Here is a 19831-nt window from a genome sequence, read left to right as displayed (position 1 = left end):
TTGTCAAATATGTATGTTGCCCACATTTCCCTCATCAACCAGTCTAACAATTAAGAGCAGGAAATGAGCTGCATCTGTACACTTATTCTTGGTAAACCCAATCTGGGGCCTGATGCTTGATTTAGCACGCAAATTCCTGGTTGCAAAGGGATCAGATTATCAAAGATGAGACTGTTTGAAGAGTAACTTGCACAAGCCTTTCGGAAGAAGGGGAATTCGGGAAAAAGGTCTGAAAGAACACAAGACCTGCCTTGGGGAGGACAGCCTTCATAATGCAAAGCAAACCAATAGCAAAGTCTGCAGAGGTGGGATGAAGGCGTGTTGTCCCAGTCAGAGATCTGTCCGATTCGGAACACGGGAGGACACAGGGATTTGATAAACTACCAGAAAGGTCACAGGAATGTTTATTACAACATAGAAAAGAGGGAAAGGAAGAAAAAGGTTTCCAAAGTCGTATTTCCAAGGATTTAAAAAAACACAAACTTGGAATGCCAAAGAGATGTCATGCTTTATATATTTATAATAGGAAGGTGTGTGTATGTATAAATATGTACATGGAGATATGTACACAGGTTTTGACTATCATATATGGTGTTTTTCATTGCATGTACAGCAATGCTGCTTGAGTGAAGGGTTTTAAAGCTGGCAGAAGGCTGGAGAATCTGGAACCCTGCTTGGCCCCTAGAGGGCGCAGTGGAGACCCCTGAGCAGCTCCCAGGGAAGGTCTGTGGGGCTAGGTCCTGAGGGTGCAGGGGAAAGTTGAGCTGCAGGCGGGCTTGGGCCCCAGGCTGCAGGGTTCCAGACAGGGCAAGTCTGGAAGCGTCCCTAGGTCCCCGACATTAGACGTTTTCTTCCAAGAAGGGTTCCAGTCATTGGAATAGGCTGGAAATACCCTCATGGCTGGACTGGGGTGGGGTAGGCTCCCAGCGGGTCAGGGTAGAAGTGAGACAAGAAAACTCCAGGAGCTCAGAGTCTTCTCTAAGAACAGTGAAAACGCACAGCAATTAATTTCACAGAAAGAAGAGAGACCCAAACAAAGCCAATCACGGTGTCAAAACACTGCAAATCACAACACAACACTCATTTGTATGTAAATTAAGTTGATACACACAGAACCAGTTATTTTGTTTTTTTATATGTTGTTTTTAAAAAAACGACACCACACACAACAGCAGGGAACTTAGCCGATGAAAAGGGCTGGCCACAGGTTCTCATGGGTGCCCAGGCCTTCCGGGGTGACGGTGCCCATGAGGAGCCTGATACAACCACCATCACTTTGTCCCTTGCTTGAAACATCCAATCAAGTGCTAACCCAGAAAACAGTGAATGGAACCTCCCTCCCCCTTCTTTCCTCCCTGGTTCCTGTGCTGGGGCAGGTGGGTGGGAACACTGCCCCTCTCCTCTGTTCAGGTCCACCTTCCCCTTCCCACAGGAGGCCAACCTGGGGTCATGGGGAATGGGCACAGCCAAGTTTGGTGCTGAGCCCACTCACCCTAGGAGTGCATGGGAGGAAGAGATCCACAGGTCAGGGTCCTGGAGACAGGAAACAGCGTGTGCGTGTGGTCTGGGCAGGGGTCAGGGGTGTGATGAAGGCAAAAAGTGCTGCCAACCAGCGCCCATCCCGGAAGAGGGGGTGTGGGCTCCTTTGGATATAAGTCCCAATCCTGAGGCTCCAGGCAGACCCCAGCCTGCTTCCCCCAGCAGTCAAAGGCGCTGGGAATGTGTGTGAATGTATGCCTCTGTCCATGTGGGGGTGCAATGCAATGGGGATGGACTGTGGCATCCACACCTGCCTGGATGGTTGGCATTTTGGCAAATTCAGGCAGAGAGGGAGAAGGGTTGGGGGCCGAGGTTCCCCGCTAAATGCAAATCCAGATGACTTACACTGGAGACTCAGGACACACACACGGTGGACGCTACAGGGCACCTTTCTGCCCTCTGTGGTAGCATCAGGAGGGGAGAGTGGAATTGGGGGCCAGTGTTTCTGTTCAGCTAGAATCTTGCCAGCCTCAGCGAGAAGGCGAGGCCTGGGCAGGAGAGGACAGCCCTTGCCCGGATGGGGCTGGCCCTCCAAGCCCTTGGCTCTGACAGAAATGGGGAAACGATGGCTGCCTGAGCCCTTCTTTGTTCCTAACCTATAGATGGGTAAACTGAGGTGAGAGGCAGTTGGAGAGACGCCAGCAGTCATAATAGCACTCAGGCCAGAACTCACTCCTGGGCCACAAGGGGACATTTGGGGTCACTCTGGTTGGGATTCTTCCTTTCTCTGCATGGCCTGGGATTTAGGGCCGGTGCATGACTGTCTGAGCGTGACCATGCCCCCATGATCCCGTGAACATCCAGCTCTAAGAATCTTGCGGGAAGAAAACTGATGAAAAACACAAGCCCCTGAGCCTCACACCCATCTGCTCAGGCTGAGCTTTTTTGTGATTATTTTAAAGATCCAAGCCAGTCAGAAGGACCACAGTCATCTCCCCTGACTAGGCTGGCATCTCATCCCTAAACCCAGTGCACAGAGGTCTCTGGAGGCAGAAGGGGCAGTCCTGTCCTGGAGGAGTACGTCCCCACACCTGCCTCTGCTCACCTTGCAGCTTCACCTGTGGAGGATGGGACGGCAGGATTGTGGAGGTGAGGGCATCCTTTCTAAGCACAGGACCACCAGGCCCACTTTAGCTCTCACTGAGCGCTTGCTGACGAATTAATGCAAAGCATAGAGATGTTCCCCTGGTGAGGACTGCCCGAGGCCACTACCTGAGTGCTCACTGAACCCTCTGGAGAGGAAACCCTGTATTTCTTCAGCCTGAGGCCCGGCTTCTTTCCTGGGAGGGTTGGCAGCAAAGGCCTCAGGCTGCATCCTAAGCCGGAGGCCTCCAGCCACATACAAGGTCATGGTCTCTGGGGAGCTTAGGTGCAGCTGGGGTGCGGGGGCTGGGGTGCACTTTAAAAGTGCTCTCCCACTTCCAATCCCTCCAGTAAAAACCCTCCAACAAAGCCAGCAAGAGGGAGGAATAACAGTAAACTCTGCTTTCAGCCACTATTGGGGAACTTCCATTTAAATGACACTGACCCCAAACATTTGTGCAATGCTCTGGGCTTTCTTTGCAAAATTCACTAACACCATAAGAAACAGCCAATGCAATTAAAACCTAAAGTGGGCGCAGGAGCCTAGAAGGGACTCTGAGGAGGCCAGGCTGTCCACCCTCAGGCCCAGGGGTTGGATCCTGGCAAAACTGAAGTGAATTCTCGGAATTGCAGGCCTTTGGGCAGGGAAGGGGTTAGCTAAAGAACAGGTTTCAGGGTTTTTGGCTTCAGGGGTGTTTTGTATTTTAAAGAGCCACACTGGTGCAGAAGGACCAAGGCCCTCTTAGCTTCCCCTCCTCCTCAAGGACCTCGGGCCTTCGGAAAGCCTTTGACCCCGGTCCTGAGGTTTCAGCCCCGCTTTGCGCTGCCTTACACTTGGTGTTGGGGTCTGTGCCTGGCTTTTCTTTTTGAGAGCTGGGCCCCTTTGCCCTCCTGGGGAAAAGTTAACCATGCGGCTTTTTTTTCTTTCTGCAGTTCCTTTTTGCAGCATCCTCCTTACTGCTCCCGAGCCCTGGGCGTCCTGCATGAGGCGGAGTTTATCTCACACCTCTGAGATGCCTGTGCCAGCATGGCTGGAGCCCCGGGCTGGGAGAGTGGGCAACTTGGTCCTCCGCATTAGGATGGGGAAGCTCCTACTACCAGCTCTCTCTCTGCCACCATTCCCCGACACCCGCAGGAAGGGGCACCCTTCTGGGCCTGCCTAAAGGAGGGAGCATGGGTGTGAGGGCTGCCCAGGCAGGTGGGAGTATGGAGCCTTGTGGGGCAGGGTGGAGACCTTCCCAGGAGGTTTTGCCCAACTCCCCCTGAGTGATGACAGGTCTCAGGAGGGGGCCGCCCCCACAGATGGGAGGGAGAAGCTTATTTTCCTGGCTTGGGGTAGGGGCGGCTGCTGAGGGGATGGAGAAGAGATGGTAATTTACGTCCCATGTTTAGTGACACAATCCAGATGCAGGTGGGATTATGTCACTAAACGTGTAACATAATCACCCTATTACTCCTGAGGGGCAAGGACCCCTCCACAGGACTGCTCTGGGCTGCCTGCAATTCTGCTCCTTCTTCTGGGAGTGCTGTAACGAGTGTGTGGATGGCACAGGCTGTGAGGGCGGCCCAACCTGGCCACTTGCCCGTCCTGCCACATAGGAGCCGAGTGTTTTGGGGCACACGGCTTACTCTCTCCTGGAGCTTCTGCTCTGACATGTGAAACTCACAAAGGCATCTCCCCTCCCAGAAGCTAAAATGCCCTGCACTGTGCCTGGGTGAGGCTGCTCTTGGGGCTGGATGTGTGGGTCTGGGGCAACTGAGGGTGGGAACCATGCTGCCTGCCCCTTCCTTACCATAGCAGGGCCAGCAGCGTGGCTGGCTGGAGTGGGCGCTGGCAGCAGAGCTCTGCAGCCCCAGCATTAGGCGTGGGCCGGGGGCCGGGACCACAGCCAGGAGCCATCAGAATCCTGCCACTCCCATGGGGATCTGGCCTTCTCAGCCTGAGGTCCTTGGTTCTAAAACTGACTCAGAGCTTAACATCCAAATCAACAGTCTCCACCATCCGCAGGACACACCCAGGCTACCCACAGCTCACTCTGGCTTTAGGTTCCCACTCTGACCCAAGGGAATGGCCACCCTGATCCCCGTGTCACAGTTGGGTACTGGGAGCATCTCATTGCCTCTGATGTTCTCTGCAAGCCTGTGATTCCTGCCCTAAACACCCACAGCCAGGGAGCGTCCTATTGAATTCCAACGGACAAAAGGCCCCAACCTGGAATGTGCCCTGCAGCTTCTGAACCAGCAGCCTTGTCTGCACTATCCAGGCAAAGCCCAACTTTGTCACCAAAGGACTGTGTGTCAACCAAGCACTTGCTGGCATGAGAACCCTAATTTTCAGCTGGCTGGTGCTTGAGAAGTTAACTCTGGCCCTGGTCTGAGTGGCCAGCTGGAACTACTTGGAGTAAATCAGCCACTGTCCCTTACCTACTGAAGATGATCATGCTGGAGACCACAGTCTAATTTAGAGGGGCGGGGGCGCTATTCTGAACTGGTCCCGCCCACGTGGCAACCCTCACAGCTTCATTCAGGAGACAGGCAGGGGCCTCTTGGCTTCTCCTACACATCAGTTACGCGGAAAGGGGCCTCCTCCTGAGGCTGATGTGTTCCCAGGTTTAGAGACACAGCCCTCAGGGGACAGGAGGATCTGGGGGCACAATGGCCCTCCACGCACACAAACAAACCCTTGTATTAAGCCGTCCCACACGGGACCCAGGGTGACACCTGCCACTCAAGAAAGTCCCACCTGCGTCTGGATTGTGTCACTAAACATGCGACATAAATTGCTATCTCTTCTTCACCCCCTCAGCAGCCGCCCCCAGCCCAAGCCGGGAAAATAAGCTGCTCCTTCCCATGTGTGGGGGCGGCCCCTCCTGAGACCTGTCATCACTCAGGGGGTGTCGGGCAAACTCTGGGGGCGGTGTGGGGTGAAGGGCTGTGGGCTGGTGGACATGGGAGGGGGCGGCTTCCTGCAGCTGAAGCTATTTTATCTGAGTAGAGGGGCGGCTCCGTTCTGACACAGCTTCCTCAAGAGCAGCGAGCACCAGCCTGGAGGATGCCCGCTGCACACAGCAGAAGGTTCTAGCTTTTTAGAGAAAACCAAATCTGATCCCACACCTTGAAGACACAGAGGCTTCCAAACAGGAGAGAAGAAGGCAAAGGCCTGGGTTGGGGTCTGTAAGAAGAGAGGACAGGACACGACAGACACTGCCAGGTGTTCAAAAACAGCAGCCCAGCCCCAGGTGGCAATGGAAGACGAATAGTAGCTAAGGGATCCATGCTGAGGGGTGGGTGGCAGGGCCCGCTCCTCAGGCAGGACTATGATTAGAAAGCCCAGTGGATGGGTTAGGTGGGCTGAAACCCCCAGAATGGTGGCCACTGCTTCCCAAGCACTTTGATCTAGCAAAATCCCTTCTCCCGCCCTCAGGGAGTTCTGACAGAGTCTCTGATAGACAAACAAGCCCTTCAAAGAGGGACACGCCCAATGGCACTGTGTCAAGTGGAGTCAGAAGCTTGACTTTGGGCCAGCTCCACCTGTTAGCATTTCCTATGTTAGAATGAAAAGGAAAGGAAAGGGAACAGATATGTAAGTGTCCATCCTCTTAGTATGATTTCTCTTGATTGATACTTGATCCACAGTAGTCTGGACAACTTCTGCTAGATTCTCCCCACTCCCGGCCCCATTAGGGATCTAGCCCTGTCCCAATCACTTACAGAGGGGCTCCTTAAAGAGGCCTGTGGTCCCTTGGCAACCGAAGGAGTCCCTGTGTAATGCCGACAATTTCACCCTCCTAACACATCTGTTTGCAGATCCAGGTCCACAACCCCATACAATTGTTCTTGCAATTCTGAAATCCCAAAAGCTCTCAAATGGTAAGTTTTTCCCTAAGTTACTTAGTGGCAAAATTAGACTGAACTGAGGTGAGGCTATTTACAGTTTGTATAGATCCCAATTGATGGGACTAGTCACATGTTTCTCCGCAGAAATATTCACGTGCCTGATGGTAGGCGGGATGTTCCACACTCTGCCGGGAAGTTAGAAAGCGTACAATAAATGGATCGCATTGTCCTTCTCAAATCTAACATTTCTCAATTGAGAGACACATCTGGCCCCAATGACTTCAGAAAAAGGAATGTGGGCCAGAAATGCTTTTAAGTATTGGGCGAAAGACTGCTAGTCTGCCCACTCCTGCTTCGGTCTAATAATTTTGTATATAAACATCTGGCAGTTCTGGCAGTTTCACCCCAGGGAAGGAGCCACTCCTCTCCTTCCCAGGAAAACACAGGTCACGACACACCCAGCCCTTAGATTTCAGCTGCGAGGAGGCAGGGGTGCGGTCAGGGAGGCAGGCCCAGGAGACGCCTGTGGGACTGGTCTCAGGCCGGCTCTGGGCACAGTGGGCCTTTCCACACTAGAGTGGAGCCTGGCCATCCTTACCCCCACCCTGGTGCTGCCCCCAGGAGACCACACAGTAAACACTCAGATTTGAGGGCACCAGATTTTGAGGCGGGTGGGGTCCCAGAGGACGGGTCTACCACGGTCCTGTCCCCTTGGTGAGCCCCTGCTCACCCAGACAGGGCCTGGTGTGGCCCGGCCCAGCTGCTGTGGCGTGCCCTTGCAGTGGGCAGTGGGTACAGCAAGGCCGGTTGGAGCCTGCTGGAGCATCCCAGCCTCTCTGTGGGCGTTCTCATCTCCACCCCGCTCTCTGATGCTCTGGTGCCTGCGCCCACAGTGCTTTCCGGAGCGGGAGGGGCTGGCAGGCCTCACAACCTGCTGAGAAAAGCAGATGCGTTTTCAAAATAAATAATATTTTTAAAAATACCCCCTTTCCACCCCCAGTCCAGAAAATGGCAGAAGAGAACATGTAAAGGTCCTTGTGCCCAAAGCTGCCTGGTGCAGCCCTCACAGGGCCCCCCTGGATCTCCCCAGCGGCTCCCGTGGGCTCACAGCTGCTGTGGGATGCCCTGCTCCTTGTAGCCTGTGAGGAAGAAGCAAAGGAGAGATGGTTAGACACCTGCTTCCTTCAGGATTTCTCCAGGAGGTGCCCCTAGCCCAGAATGCACACAGGAGGCCTTGTTTATACTAAGGTATAAATGACTGCTACCATTAGAGCACAGCTTTTCCCAAGGGCTTTGGCTTTCTAATGAGAAACAAAATAATCAGGAAGTGTGGAGTACTGGGTCTACTGGGAATGTTTGTCGGGCTGGCATTTGGGGTGGGAGTTAAAAGGCTAACGATGTGCTCCTGAACCCACATCTGGAAGCCACTCATAGACTGGTCTGGTGTGATTTCCCAATGCAGAGCCTTGGGAGCAGGTGCCAGGCAGGCTTCCCTGAGGGTTAAGAATCTGCTATGGGTGGATGGAGAGGAGGAAGAAAGGAGAAAGATGGCATACAGAGGGGAGCAGCTATCCCTGTATTCTTCCAACCTGCTGGACCATTACAGCAGGAAAAGGCGCCTGAAGGCTAAACCTTTAAAATATTGATCATGAGTCCTTAGGGAAAAAGTGAGCTCTGTGGATAGTAAGGAATTGTTACTGCTTTATTTAGGTGTGAAAGGGTATTGTGTTTGTTTTTTTAAGAAGATACCCTTTGGGAGGCCGAGGCGGGCAGATCACTATGTCAGGAGATCGAGACCATCCTGGCTAACGTGGTGAAACCCCACCTTACTAAAAATACAACAAATTAGCCGGGCATGGTGGCACGTGCCTGTAGTCCCAGCTACTCGGGAGGCTGAGGCAGGAGAATCACTTGAACCCAGGAGGTGGAGGTTGCAGTGAGCCGAGATCGCGCCACTGTACTCCAGCCTGGGAGACACAGCAAGACTCTGTCTCAAAAGATAAAAAAAAAAAAAAAAAAAAGATACCTACTGAAATATTCCCAGCTGCTATTACATGAGCAGAATTTGCTGAGTGGTTATTCCTGTTAGCCAGTGAACTTAGTCTGAAGAGGAGCTTCAGTGTATTGAGCTGCTTTTTCTCTTCATTTTGCAGAGTATTTCTCAATTTTGGGTGCTAGTAAACCCATGCTGTGGTAGGGAAGATGTAGGGAATGACAGAGGAAAAGAGGCTGGCCATGAATTGCTAGTGGTTGAGGCTGGTGTGGGCATTAGGGCCTCATTTTACTAGGGGCTCTACTTTTCTCTATGTTTAATCATTTTCCAAATCAAAAGTTAAAGCTAAACATAAAAGCCCATTGACCCACTGGGAGAGTGGGTGGGGTGTTTGTGTGTAGGACTGGGGTCTCAGGGGAGGGGAGGGCCCCAAGTAGCAGCACGAGGCCTGCACGTCCATCCGCAGACTCACCTTGGGAAACTGCAGCAGCACAGAGTGGGAGGCAGCAGGAGGAAGAGAGAGAGAAGAAGAGAAAACACAGCCTGAAAACAGAGCCATAGGGAACGCTCCGCACAGGAAACAAAGCGGATCCATGGTGAGGCCCGGGAGATGGGACAGGGGCCATGCCAGCGGTTTCTCAGATGCCAATCCCCAGGCAGGGAGTGCTCAGTGCTCACGGTGACAGCCACAGTGACCAGCAGTCTGCCCACCAGGTGTGTGGGCATAGCTAGGGGCACAGTGAGGGGCTCTCACACTGCCAGTGAGCTCTGTCCACTGCCTCCCCAGCCCTCCATATCCTGGCCATGCCCACACTGCTGCCTTCATTCTTTATTCTTGTCTTCTTTTGAGACAGAATCTTGCTCTGTTGCCCAGATGGAGTATAGTGGCATGATCATGTCTCACTGCAGCCTCAAACTCCTGGTCTCAAGTGATCCTCCTGCCTCAGTCTCCCAACATGCTGAGATATAGGCATGAGCCACAGCACCCAGCCCTTTTTTTTTTTCATCCTCAGCTCATGCCTTTCTCCAGATAAATTCCAGATGGACATGAGTGGCAGCTCCTGGACAGCTAGAGCTTTGACTACAGCAATCTAAAGATGCCAATGTGTCCCATCCTGGTCCCACACTGGCTCTGTCTGAGCTATGTGCTTAGCTGTTTCTATGGAGAGTAGCCACATATATAAAAATATTTTGGGGAAGACCCAGGCCAGAGGGTGGCAAACAGGTTTTATCTTTCAGACCTCTTGGATCAATTAGTAGTGACTGCCTGAAGCCCTGTGCTGAGAACATGTGAGATTGGTCAGCAGAAAGTGTCATGATTGATTAGCAATGTCTGCCATGGGCATGGCAGTAGAAAGAGCCCACCATAAAGCTACCAAGTATTTACTGACAGGGTGTTGTTGATTGTTATTTGTTGTTATTCATATAAATCAAGCAACATGCTTGCAAGTTCCTGATCTTAGCTCCCACTTTCATCTAGATTTCTCTGACTCCCCTTTTAGGAGTTTTTCATGATGGTGTATTTGCTGATGACACCCCAGGCAATGCCATGTGAAAAACCAAGGTGTATTGTTACAACTGAAAAGTTTCCTCCATTTTTATAGCAAGGGGCTGGAGTGACACCGGAAAGAAGAGTCCCTTATCCAACTGTCTTCTAGGATAGGAAAGTCCATTGTACTTATTCCCTTCAAAAGATTCATTCTCGGACACACAAGTTCCATGGTTGCTGGGAGTAATCCCACCTGCAGCACCATCTTATGAGTGGCAACTATTCACCCTTTGGGGGGTGGGATTAGTTGTGGGAAAAAAAATGCAAAGGCTTCCCTTGCTGAGATGGGTGAATGAGTCTGGGAGTCAGGCAGTGGGCAAGAATGAGGTGTGACTGGTTTTTGTATGCAGCCCTCAAGTCTATACCCCTGATATGGTTTGGCTGTGTCCCCACCCAAATCTCATCTTGAATTGTAACTTCCACGATTCCCATGTGTTGTTGGAGGAACTGGGTGGGAGATGATTGAATTATGGGGATGGGTCTTTCCTGTGCTGTTCTTGTGATAGTGAATGAGTCTCACAAGATCTGATGGTTTTAAAAATGGGAGTCTCCTGGCACAAACTCTCTTTGCCTGCTGCCATCCACATAAGATGTGACTTGCTCCTCCTTGCCTTCTGCCATGATTGTGAGGCTTCCCCAGCCATGTGGAACTATAAGTGCATTAAACCTCTTTTTTTCCCCAGTCTTGGGTATGTCTTTATCAGCAGTGTGAAAATGGACTAATACACCCCTAAAAGCATTCTCAAAAGTTTGATGCAAAGACAGCAGCCCTGGAAACAGTGTGCAGACAACAAAGGGGCTGACACTGACCCCCAGTGAAGGCTGCATGGCAAAGGTGGGGGCTGCAGCTTCTTGCACTTGCTTATCCTGCAGCCCAGTTAGCACCCCACACCAGCCACAGCAGAGGAGTTTCTGGCCAAGTCAGCAGCCTGGGGCAATGGAAAGTGAGGAAGTGACTGGATCCCCATCTGCACTTCTAGGGCCTCAGTGCCTCCTCTAGGGCATGATGAAGGGAGCTCTTTAAGTTATCTCTAAGGTTCCAACCTCTTGGTTCCTGGGTACTAAGGAGATCAAAGACAAGTGTACCAGAAAGCTCTAGAGATCAGATGAGGCATCAACAGACATTATTGAGACCTACCCTGTGACACAGTCATGTTCTGCTTTAATGCAGAGGTTCCTTACTCAGGTCCCCAGTGCCTGGCCAGATGCTCAGTTTGAGAGAAGATGAGCCAGTAAGAGGGGCTTATCTTGCACAAATTGGGCAGCCTTCAACCTTCCAAAGGCAGAAGCACCTCCCAGCTTCCAGTTGGGAACAGGGTCAGGAGCCTGCAGACCACAGGCCCCTGGGGAAGCAGCAAATTTCCTCTGTAGAATTGTCGGGACCCAGTTTTAGGACTCACCCAAGGGCTGGCAGCACTTCCTTCCTATCAGTCATGTTCTTCATCTCTCTAGACAAATGAAAGTGGCCCCTGGACATGCCTGGAGGGTGAGATCCCATGAAGGAGATGCAAGGGCCTGCCTGCTGGGCTTACCTCACAATATTTCTCTGACAGGGCAACCCCTGCCCTGAGCACACCCCTCCCAGGAAGAAGGAGCAGCCTCCCTGCCACTTCCCAGTTCATTCCTCCCTGGGGCAGCTTGCCGCTCAGCCGCTGGTCCAGCCTGGAGTTCCCCTGCTCTGGCTGCCCCTGGTTGCCAGCATCTGGCTGGTTTGCTCTGATTCTGGGAGATCCTGGCAGTGCAGCTGACCCACTTCCTCCCCGATCTCTGCTGCTGGAGGAGCCACTTCTGGGCAGCCCATCTGACCACACTCCACTGCATCTCCCTCAGGCTCTGTGTCTACCTGCATCTTCTCTGGTCTGGTGGCCTAACTGGTCACTGACCCTTGTCCTGCCATTTATGTGTGCTCTTGGTCTTGGATATTCACAGGATCCTGAACTGAGGCTGAGTTGACTATAGATCATTCTACATAATTCTAGGGCCCCTGAACCCTGAGTTTCCCCTCCTGCCTCTGCCACCCTCACCAGGCTCAGCTTACCTCTGGCACTGAAGATCCCAGCTATGAATGGTTTTGGGGGGTATAGGACATAATGAGGGGCATGGGGTATGGAGTGAGGCCAAAGTGCCTGAGAGGTGAGGTCAATTATTGAGGAACTGTGTCCTCACAGGTAGATAGGCATGGGAAAATACAAGGAACGTGGATGGTGGTATGGGAGACAAGTACAGCTGCTTAAAATGGGTGGAGTCTGTTTTAAGATTTTGCTAGGTTATTTTAGAAAGGGTAACTGAGTTGTCTTTGGTAAACTTGATTTTGTAACTTTAAACCCTTTCACAAAACCATTCTGTGTCTGAATCAAGTTTGTATTAAATGATGGAACTCTGCCTGCCATGAACTCATAATTCCCTGCAGGTGTTGGGCCAGGCCTGGTGGGGAGGGTCCCTTGTGCCAAGCAGCCTGGGGAGTTGTGAAGAGGGCACAGGCAAGCCCTCTCCAGAGCCCATCCTTAGTGGGTGAGCAGGACCTCAGCCAGCCATGAAGGCCTCCCAAGTCCTTCCTGTCCCTGGTCACTCTCCCACCCCCAGGAGGCGCAGCACCAGCAGCTACTCACTGGCAAGGATGACCATGTCCATGCCCCAGAAGATGCTCATGATCCAGCCCACCATGACGATGGCCGTGAGGATTTGGATGAGGGCTGCTGCAATGTTCAGCCAGAAGACGCAGCACACATGCCTGTCCGGGAGGTCGGTGCGGGCCCCGCACAGCACAGTGAAGGCCGAGACGAATGTCCCTGTGAGAGGCCAGAGGGGACAGCCTTCTGAGGGTGCTGGGAGACAAAGGAGTCTGTGTGCTCATTGCTGGCCTGGGGCCCAGCTGTCCACCCTCCGAGAGCTCAGAGAAGAGCCACCTATGTCTGGCACCCTATCCTCTGAGTGACACCACTGCCCAGACCCTGGTCCACCTCTCATCTCCATACTGGAGAGGTCCATGGGCCATCTGGAGCAGGTATGGCACGGGGCTGCCAGGGGCCCCATACAGTCTTGGAACCTTTCGGGGAGACAAGGAAATCACATGACAAGCAGTCCTTTCTGGGAAGGAGCAACAGGGAAGCCACTTGCAAGGACAGCAGGCAGTTGGAAAGGGCAACTTTATGTGGCAAAGATTCCAAGGGCCAAAGAGTTCTGAGGTGGGAGCTGGTGTGTCTGAGTTAACAGAGAAGCAACCTCAGAGGTAAATTCAGGAGAGGTGAAGGGCCAGGAAATGACCACCTGGCACACATGCTGATCACTGAGGGACAGGAGCCAAGAGCCTAGGTGCCTGCACAGTGTAGAGGGTGCAGACTAGGACAGGTTTCCCAGAGCCCCTCCCTGATGGGGTTCCCCTAGACACCGTGACCTGTAAGGGGAGGGACAGTGAGCCTAAGCTCTGTTGAGCATCCACAAGGTGTCAAGCAACGTGGTGGGTGCAGTCACATTCTTCACCTTGTCTAAGACTCAGCCCCTATGGGTAATATCACTACTTTTACTGAGTTAGGCCCCTTTCCTACATGGGCTCTGAGCCCTCCTGATGACAACCGTGAAGAGAATTAGCATTCTCTGTGTCTGTCATAGTTCCCTATGGTGTCAGTAACAAGTTACCTAAACCTCATGGTTAAAAGCCACACAAATTTATTTTTTTATAGTTCTGGAGGTTAGAAGAGTCTGCAATGGCTCCTCAGGGATGAGTCCTTCTGGAGGCTCCAGGGGAAAATCTACTTCCTTGCCTTTTCCAGCTTCTAGAGGCCACCTACATTCCTTGGCTTGTGGACCCTTCCTCCATCATCACCACTAGCAGCGTAGCACCTTCTCCCTGACCTCTGCTTCTGTCTTTATATCTTCTCACTGCCTCCCTGTGGTAAGGACCCTTGTGATAGCATTCAGAACCCACTTGGGTAATCCAGGATACTCTCCCCATCCATTTAATTTAATCACATCTGCAAAATGCGTTTTACTACATCAGGTAGCATATTCACAGGTTTGGGGATATGGATGTGGACACCTTTAGAGGCCACCGTTTGGCTTACTACACTCTTACACACACAGAGAGTGATTCGGTGTGATGGTTAATTTTAGATGTCAACTTGACAGGATTGAGGGGTTCCTAGACGGCTGGTGGGGCACTATTTCTGAGTGTGTCTGTCAGACTGTTTCCAGAGGGGACTGATGTGTGAGCCAGTGGACCAAGAGAGGAAGACTTGCTCTCAGTGTGGGTGGGCGCCATCCAATCAGCCGGGGGCCCAGCAGAAACAAACAGGTAGAGGAAGGGGAATGTCCTCTCTGCTTCCTTTCCTCCTTCCAGAGTGAGACGCTTTTTCTTCTCCTGCCTTTAGATATCACACTGCAGGTTCTTCAGCTTTTGAACTTTGGAACTTACCCCAGAGGCCTCCTGGGGGCCTCTCAGGACTGACTGGGGGCTGCACTGTTGGCTTCCCTGGTTCTGAGGTTTCAGACTTGGATTGAGCCACGCTGCCCGCTTGAGCCAGCTACTAGCTTCTCTGGCTTTGCAGCTCGCAGTCAACCTATTGTGGGACTTCTCCACCTCTGTGACCACGTGAGCCAACTTCCCCTCATAAACACCCTTCCAGGGCTGGGTGCAGTGGCTCATGCCTGTAATCCCAGCACTTTGGGAGGCTGAGGTGGGCAGATCACCTGAGGTTAGGAATTTGAGACCAGCCTGGCCAACATGGTGAAATCCCATCTCCACTAAAAAATACAAAAAAAGCTGGGCATGGTGGTGGGCACCTGTAATCCCAGCTTCTCAGGAGGCTGAGGCAGGAGAATTGCTTGAACCCAGGAGGCAGAGGTTGCAGTGAGCCAAGATGGTGCCATTGCACTCCAGCTTGGCCAGCTTGGGCAACAAGAGTGAAACTCCGTCTCAAAAAAAAAAAAAAAAAAAAAACCCTTCCATATATCCTACTTGTTCTGTCTCTCTGGAGAGCCCTAACTAATACCTCTCAGGAACTAAGCATCTTGTCCAAGGTCACAATCACAGGCAGGCATTGAACCCACCAGAGTCAGATGCCAATGCCACGCCCCACTGCACTGCCTCCCAGGTGTAGATGACCTGTTAAAAGCAGGCCCAGACCAGAAAGCAGGGCATTTGGGAAATTGGCCAAACGACTGGTGACGATTTTCACATTCCTCACGTTCCATTCTGTCAGTTCCTGCTCTTTGAGGCTGCCTTGCTTTTTATTTTGCCTCCCACTCTGAACTGAGTCCACGTGCTGAATTCTGAAACTGACCCTGCCTCGTTTTCCTCCTCCTCATCTTAACCACTGCCACCAACATGACGTCCCAGGCTGCATCTCTTTGGCTTCAGGCCCTTCCCTGCCCAACTCGCTGGCTCCTACAGTTTCCAGGTCTCGCCTTTGCTCTCGCCCACACCTTTGTGCTTCAGATCCAAGGCTGAAGCCTGAGTCCATGTGCTGATTTCTGAAACTAACTCTGCCTCATTTTCCTTCTCCTCACCATAACCACTGCCACCGATGTGAGGTCCCAGGTGGCATCTCATTCACCTTCATCCCTTGAGCCCCTTGCACAGTGCCTTATACACAGTAGGTGGCCTGTGGGCATTCAAAGAAGTACACCAAACCTCAAGTGTCTCCTCTGACCACCTGTCTCATCACCTGTGGCATTGTTAAAAATGTGGGGTCTCACCTGAGATCTATGGAATGTCTAAAGGATGATCCGGCATCTGCATTTCTCAACAAGCTTCCCCCCTGCCCTCCAAGGAATGATAAGGCTCACTACAGTGTGAAAACCACGGATTCAAGATCAGGCAACTCGCTAACTACCCTACTATGTCCGTGGCACAGAGCCCCAGAGGCCCTGTGGGAGATCCAGAGAAGCAAAGCTGTTCTTCTACTCGCAAGGGATGGACAGCCAGCTAGGGGCACAGAGTGTTGCCAGGAGCCTCCTTTCGGGGGGATGAGGTTGGGGTGCAACTCTGGAGTCTCTGTAGAGACTCATTCAGGAACCTAACTGGACCCCTGCCCTCAAGAACTCACAGTGTACTGGGCAAACTCATCACCCCACCTGACAGAGGAGAAGGAGGCTGAGGGCTCCTGTAAGGGTAAAAGTGATGAAGCTGGGACTTCAGCTCCAGCCTCTTCCTGCTGGGAGGAGAAGGGAGAGGATGGTGCAGGGGGCAGGGTGGTGACAACGGGAAGGTGATGGGGATGAAGAGGGAGGACTGACTCTGGCCATTTGTGGAAGGCTTTGAATGCCTGAGTAAGAGTTTGCCCCCAGCCTGCAGGAAATGGAGCTCTCACAGAGAGTTTTGAGCAGGAGAGAAATGCAATGGAAGCAGGGACTTAAGAAAATTAATTTGTCAGCAGGGTGGATTTTTTTTTTTTTTTTTTTTTGAGATGGAGTCTCACTCTGTCCCCCAGGCTGGGGTGCAGTGGCACGATCTCAGCTCACTGCAACCTCCACCTCCCAGGTTCAAATGATTCTCCTGCTTCAGTCTCCTGAGTAGCTGGAATGACAAGCATGCACTACCATGCCCGGCTAATTTTTGTATTTTCAGTTGAGATGGGGTTTCCCCATGTTGGCCAGGCTGGTCTCAAACTCCTGACCTCAAGTGATCCGCTCGCCTCTGCCTCCCAAAGTGCAGGGATTATAGGCATGAGCCACCGCGCCCAGGTGGCAGGGTGGATTTAAAGTGTCTGAGATGGGAAAGATGAACTGGGATGAGAAGTCAGCAGCTGAGGAATGGAGGAGATGTGGGCTCAGCACTTGGTAGTGGACACAGGAAGATGTGGAGGACTCAGGGACTATTAGGAAGTGTGTGCCACCATCCTGTGCTTCTGCCAGTGCATCGTGCATGTGAGACAGGAGATGCACACAAGTGCACCTATTACAAAAGAGAATGCTGCAGAAGTGGAAAGATGGTTGAAGATGAACAAGAATATGTGTGGAAAATGTGAGGTGAAAATAACATAGGTGCCATTTGCTGCAAACTTATAGTTTGCTAAGCACTGTGCAACTCTCTCTCTACCTACATTACCTCTTATTCTTAAAACCACTGGAGGTAGTCATTATTATCCCCATTTTACAGATACAGAAACTGAGGCTCAGATAGGCTAAACGACTTGCCCTCACAGCAGAACCCAGACTTAAAGTCAATCCGTCTAGTTAAGAAGGCTGAGTTCTTTTCAGTCTAGGGTGTTGCATCCTTACATTAAAAAATGCGGAAAGAAGCCGGGCGTGATGGCTCACGCCTGTAATCACAGCACTCTAGGAGGCCAAGGCAGGCACATCAACTGAGGTCAGGAGTTCGAGACCAGCCTGGTCAGCATGATGAAACACTGTCTCTACCAAAAATACAAAAATTAGCTGGGCTTTATGGTGCACGCCTGCAGTCCCAGCTACTCAGGAGGCTGAGACAGAAGAATCGCTTGAAGCCGGGAGGCAGAGGTTGCAGTGAGCCAAGAATGCTCCACTGCACTCCAGCCTGGGTGACAGAGTGAGACTCCATCTCAAAAAAAAAAAAATTATTAATAATAAGCAAGAACCTTCATCCTTAATGGTTTTCAAATATCCTTGAACCTACTCCTTCCCCTCCCTATGTCTTTATGGAAGACCCTGAATTGGATGGTGTTCTGATCTCTGGGCTACAGTGTCCTGACTCAGTGGGAGCTGAGACCCAGTGACCCTCTCTTTGTGGCTGTGGCCTCACCTCACTCTTTCAGCCTAGGAAATGGGAACAGTGGTCCGTGTTCTTTCATGTTTTTATTAGACTGAACCATATGAAATTGGCATTTCTGCAGGTCAAGAACAGCTGAATAATAAAAGCCTAATGTGTATATGAAAGTTTTGAGCATAAGGAAACTTTGTCCTTGAACTCAGAGATTCTTAGAGTCAGAAGGTCATCAAGCCCATCTCTTGTCAAAAGATGAAATCTCATTGGAATTGCTAAAGTGATTAGAGGCCAGTGGGCTGAGTACCTGCCTATTCCCTGTGGAGCAGGGAAGGCCTGGTGAGCCCAGTGCTCTGCAGAAGAGCAGGGCTGTGCAAGCTGAATGATCCCTAGCAAAGGCTTTGGCTTATATGTTAGGAAAAGCTGGGCTGGCCCACACTTTATTTAAAGGAGGAGACAACCTTAGCATGTGTGTGGTGTCGGAGGGACTTTTGGTCTCTGCACCTTCTTTTACTCATGTTAACACACTCATGATAACTCTAAGCCATGTAAAAATATAACCTTACACACATACTGACTTCTACCATGCGCACGCATATTGTCCAGCTGTGTGACCTCAGATATCACTAGGAAACTATGACAACAGGTCCCTTTTGCCATATAAGGTACCACACGCCATAAAAGGTAGAGATTAAGTGAATGGATTTATGATATAAAAACTGTTTTAATCTCTTCAGCAGTAAATTTTAAAAATGGTTTTAGCACATTTTCCTATGAAGAGGTGCTAATTGTTTTAAATGAGTCTTACCAGTTAAATAAAATGCTCTACCCAACAGCCATGTGTTGGTTCTAATTTATTCTATTGAGCGCCAGCCATATGCCAATGCCGAGTCCTGGGAATGGGAGCCCAGACAGGTGATGGGAACTTGCCACCCCAGCCCGGGAGCTCACACTCTGGCAAGGACACTGGGTCACACCAGGAACAGTGACGAATTCTGTTTGGCCATAGCAGGAAAGACTTCACAGGAGAGCAGGTGACGGAGCAGGGAGCTGGGAAGCTGATGGGGACTCATGGAGGAAAGGAGGAGGGGAAGAACATCTGCAGAAAGGCCAGCCTGGCTGTCCGGAGCTAAGCAGTGCATAGTCTGGAGCTCAGCGGTGCATAGACTGGACTCAGAGGAGGGAAGAGCATCTGGAGACAGGCTGACCTGGCCGTTCAGAGCCCAGTGGTGCACAGGCTGGACTCAGGGCATGTGTAGAGGAGTGATGAAAAATGAGGCTGGCTCAGACTTCTGTAAAAATTTCAGAAATTAAACAAATGAGGCTGGAGTGGGCAGGGGTCAGACTGGTGAGGGCCCTGAGGGCCTGGCTCTGGAATCCACCTTCCTCTTCCAGGCAACAGGCAGCCCTGGGAAGGGGTTAAACAGGGGACTATCGGGCCTAGTTTGAATTTGAGAACAAACACTTGACCCCTAAGGAAGGATGGGTCGGAAGCGGCGAGGTGGAAGGCAGGGAGAGGAGGCCTTGCAAAATCCTCAGTGAGAAGGGAGGAGAGGGCAGTAGGAGAGACAGGACCTGCAGAGGACAGGGAGGCAGCATCCTTGATTTAGTGACCTGCTGGATGTTGGGGTAGGAAGGAACAGGGGCACAGGATGGGTTTGGGGTTCTGGTTTTCCACACTACAGGGTTAGGATGGAGCCATTGACCAGGGTGGGAAACCCAGAGTGGGCCGTGCCCACCGACTGAAGAGAGCTGAGTCAGAAACAAGGACCCCAGAGGTGTCAATTTCAACTAGTGGTTGAAAGTGAATGAGGTCACCCCAGGAGGGCATGAAATTCAAAGACCCTGGGAGACACCAAGATTTTAGGGGTGAGCAAGGGAAAAGAAGACCACAAAGGGAACAGGGGAGGTCCAATCAGACTGGCTAGGAGAGGGCATCCCAGAAACAGGAGAGAACTATCTGGAGGAAGAGGTGCTGGGGCAGGTCACCTGCTTCAGCAAGGTTCAGTGAGAGGGGCCACGTGCAATCACAGACTTGCTTAGGCCAAGAGTGGCTCCACAGGGAGTCAGGAGACTGGCAGGGCTCAGAGCAGGAGGTCAGGGGGCTTGGAGAGAATGGAGATGTGGATTCCAGAGCGTGGGTGAGGACCAC

At 51.7% G+C, this 19831-nt stretch overlaps 1 protein-coding gene across 1 annotated transcript in view; it reads right to left on the bottom strand.

The window, feature by feature from the left end:
* Positions 1–386: 386 nt before the first annotated feature.
* LOC105478626 (stum, mechanosensory transduction mediator homolog) overlaps positions 387–19831 on the bottom strand; it is a 64107-nt gene continuing 44662 nt past the window's right edge. Inside the window, exons 2-3 of the mRNA XM_024791963.2 lie at positions 12611–12790; positions 387–7598 (exon numbers count right to left, since the gene is read on the bottom strand). Of these exons, the coding sequence (XP_024647731.1) occupies positions 7564–7598; positions 12611–12790 (215 nt within the window). The 3' untranslated portion in view covers positions 387–7563. The remainder of the gene's footprint in view (positions 7599–12610; positions 12791–19831) is intronic.

The sequence above is a fragment of the Macaca nemestrina genome, chromosome 1, assembly GCF_043159975.1.
Source record: "Macaca nemestrina isolate mMacNem1 chromosome 1, mMacNem.hap1, whole genome shotgun sequence".
Classification (NCBI taxonomy): domain Eukaryota; kingdom Metazoa; phylum Chordata; class Mammalia; order Primates; family Cercopithecidae; genus Macaca; species Macaca nemestrina.
This window is presented reverse-complemented; position numbering and strand designations above follow the sequence as displayed.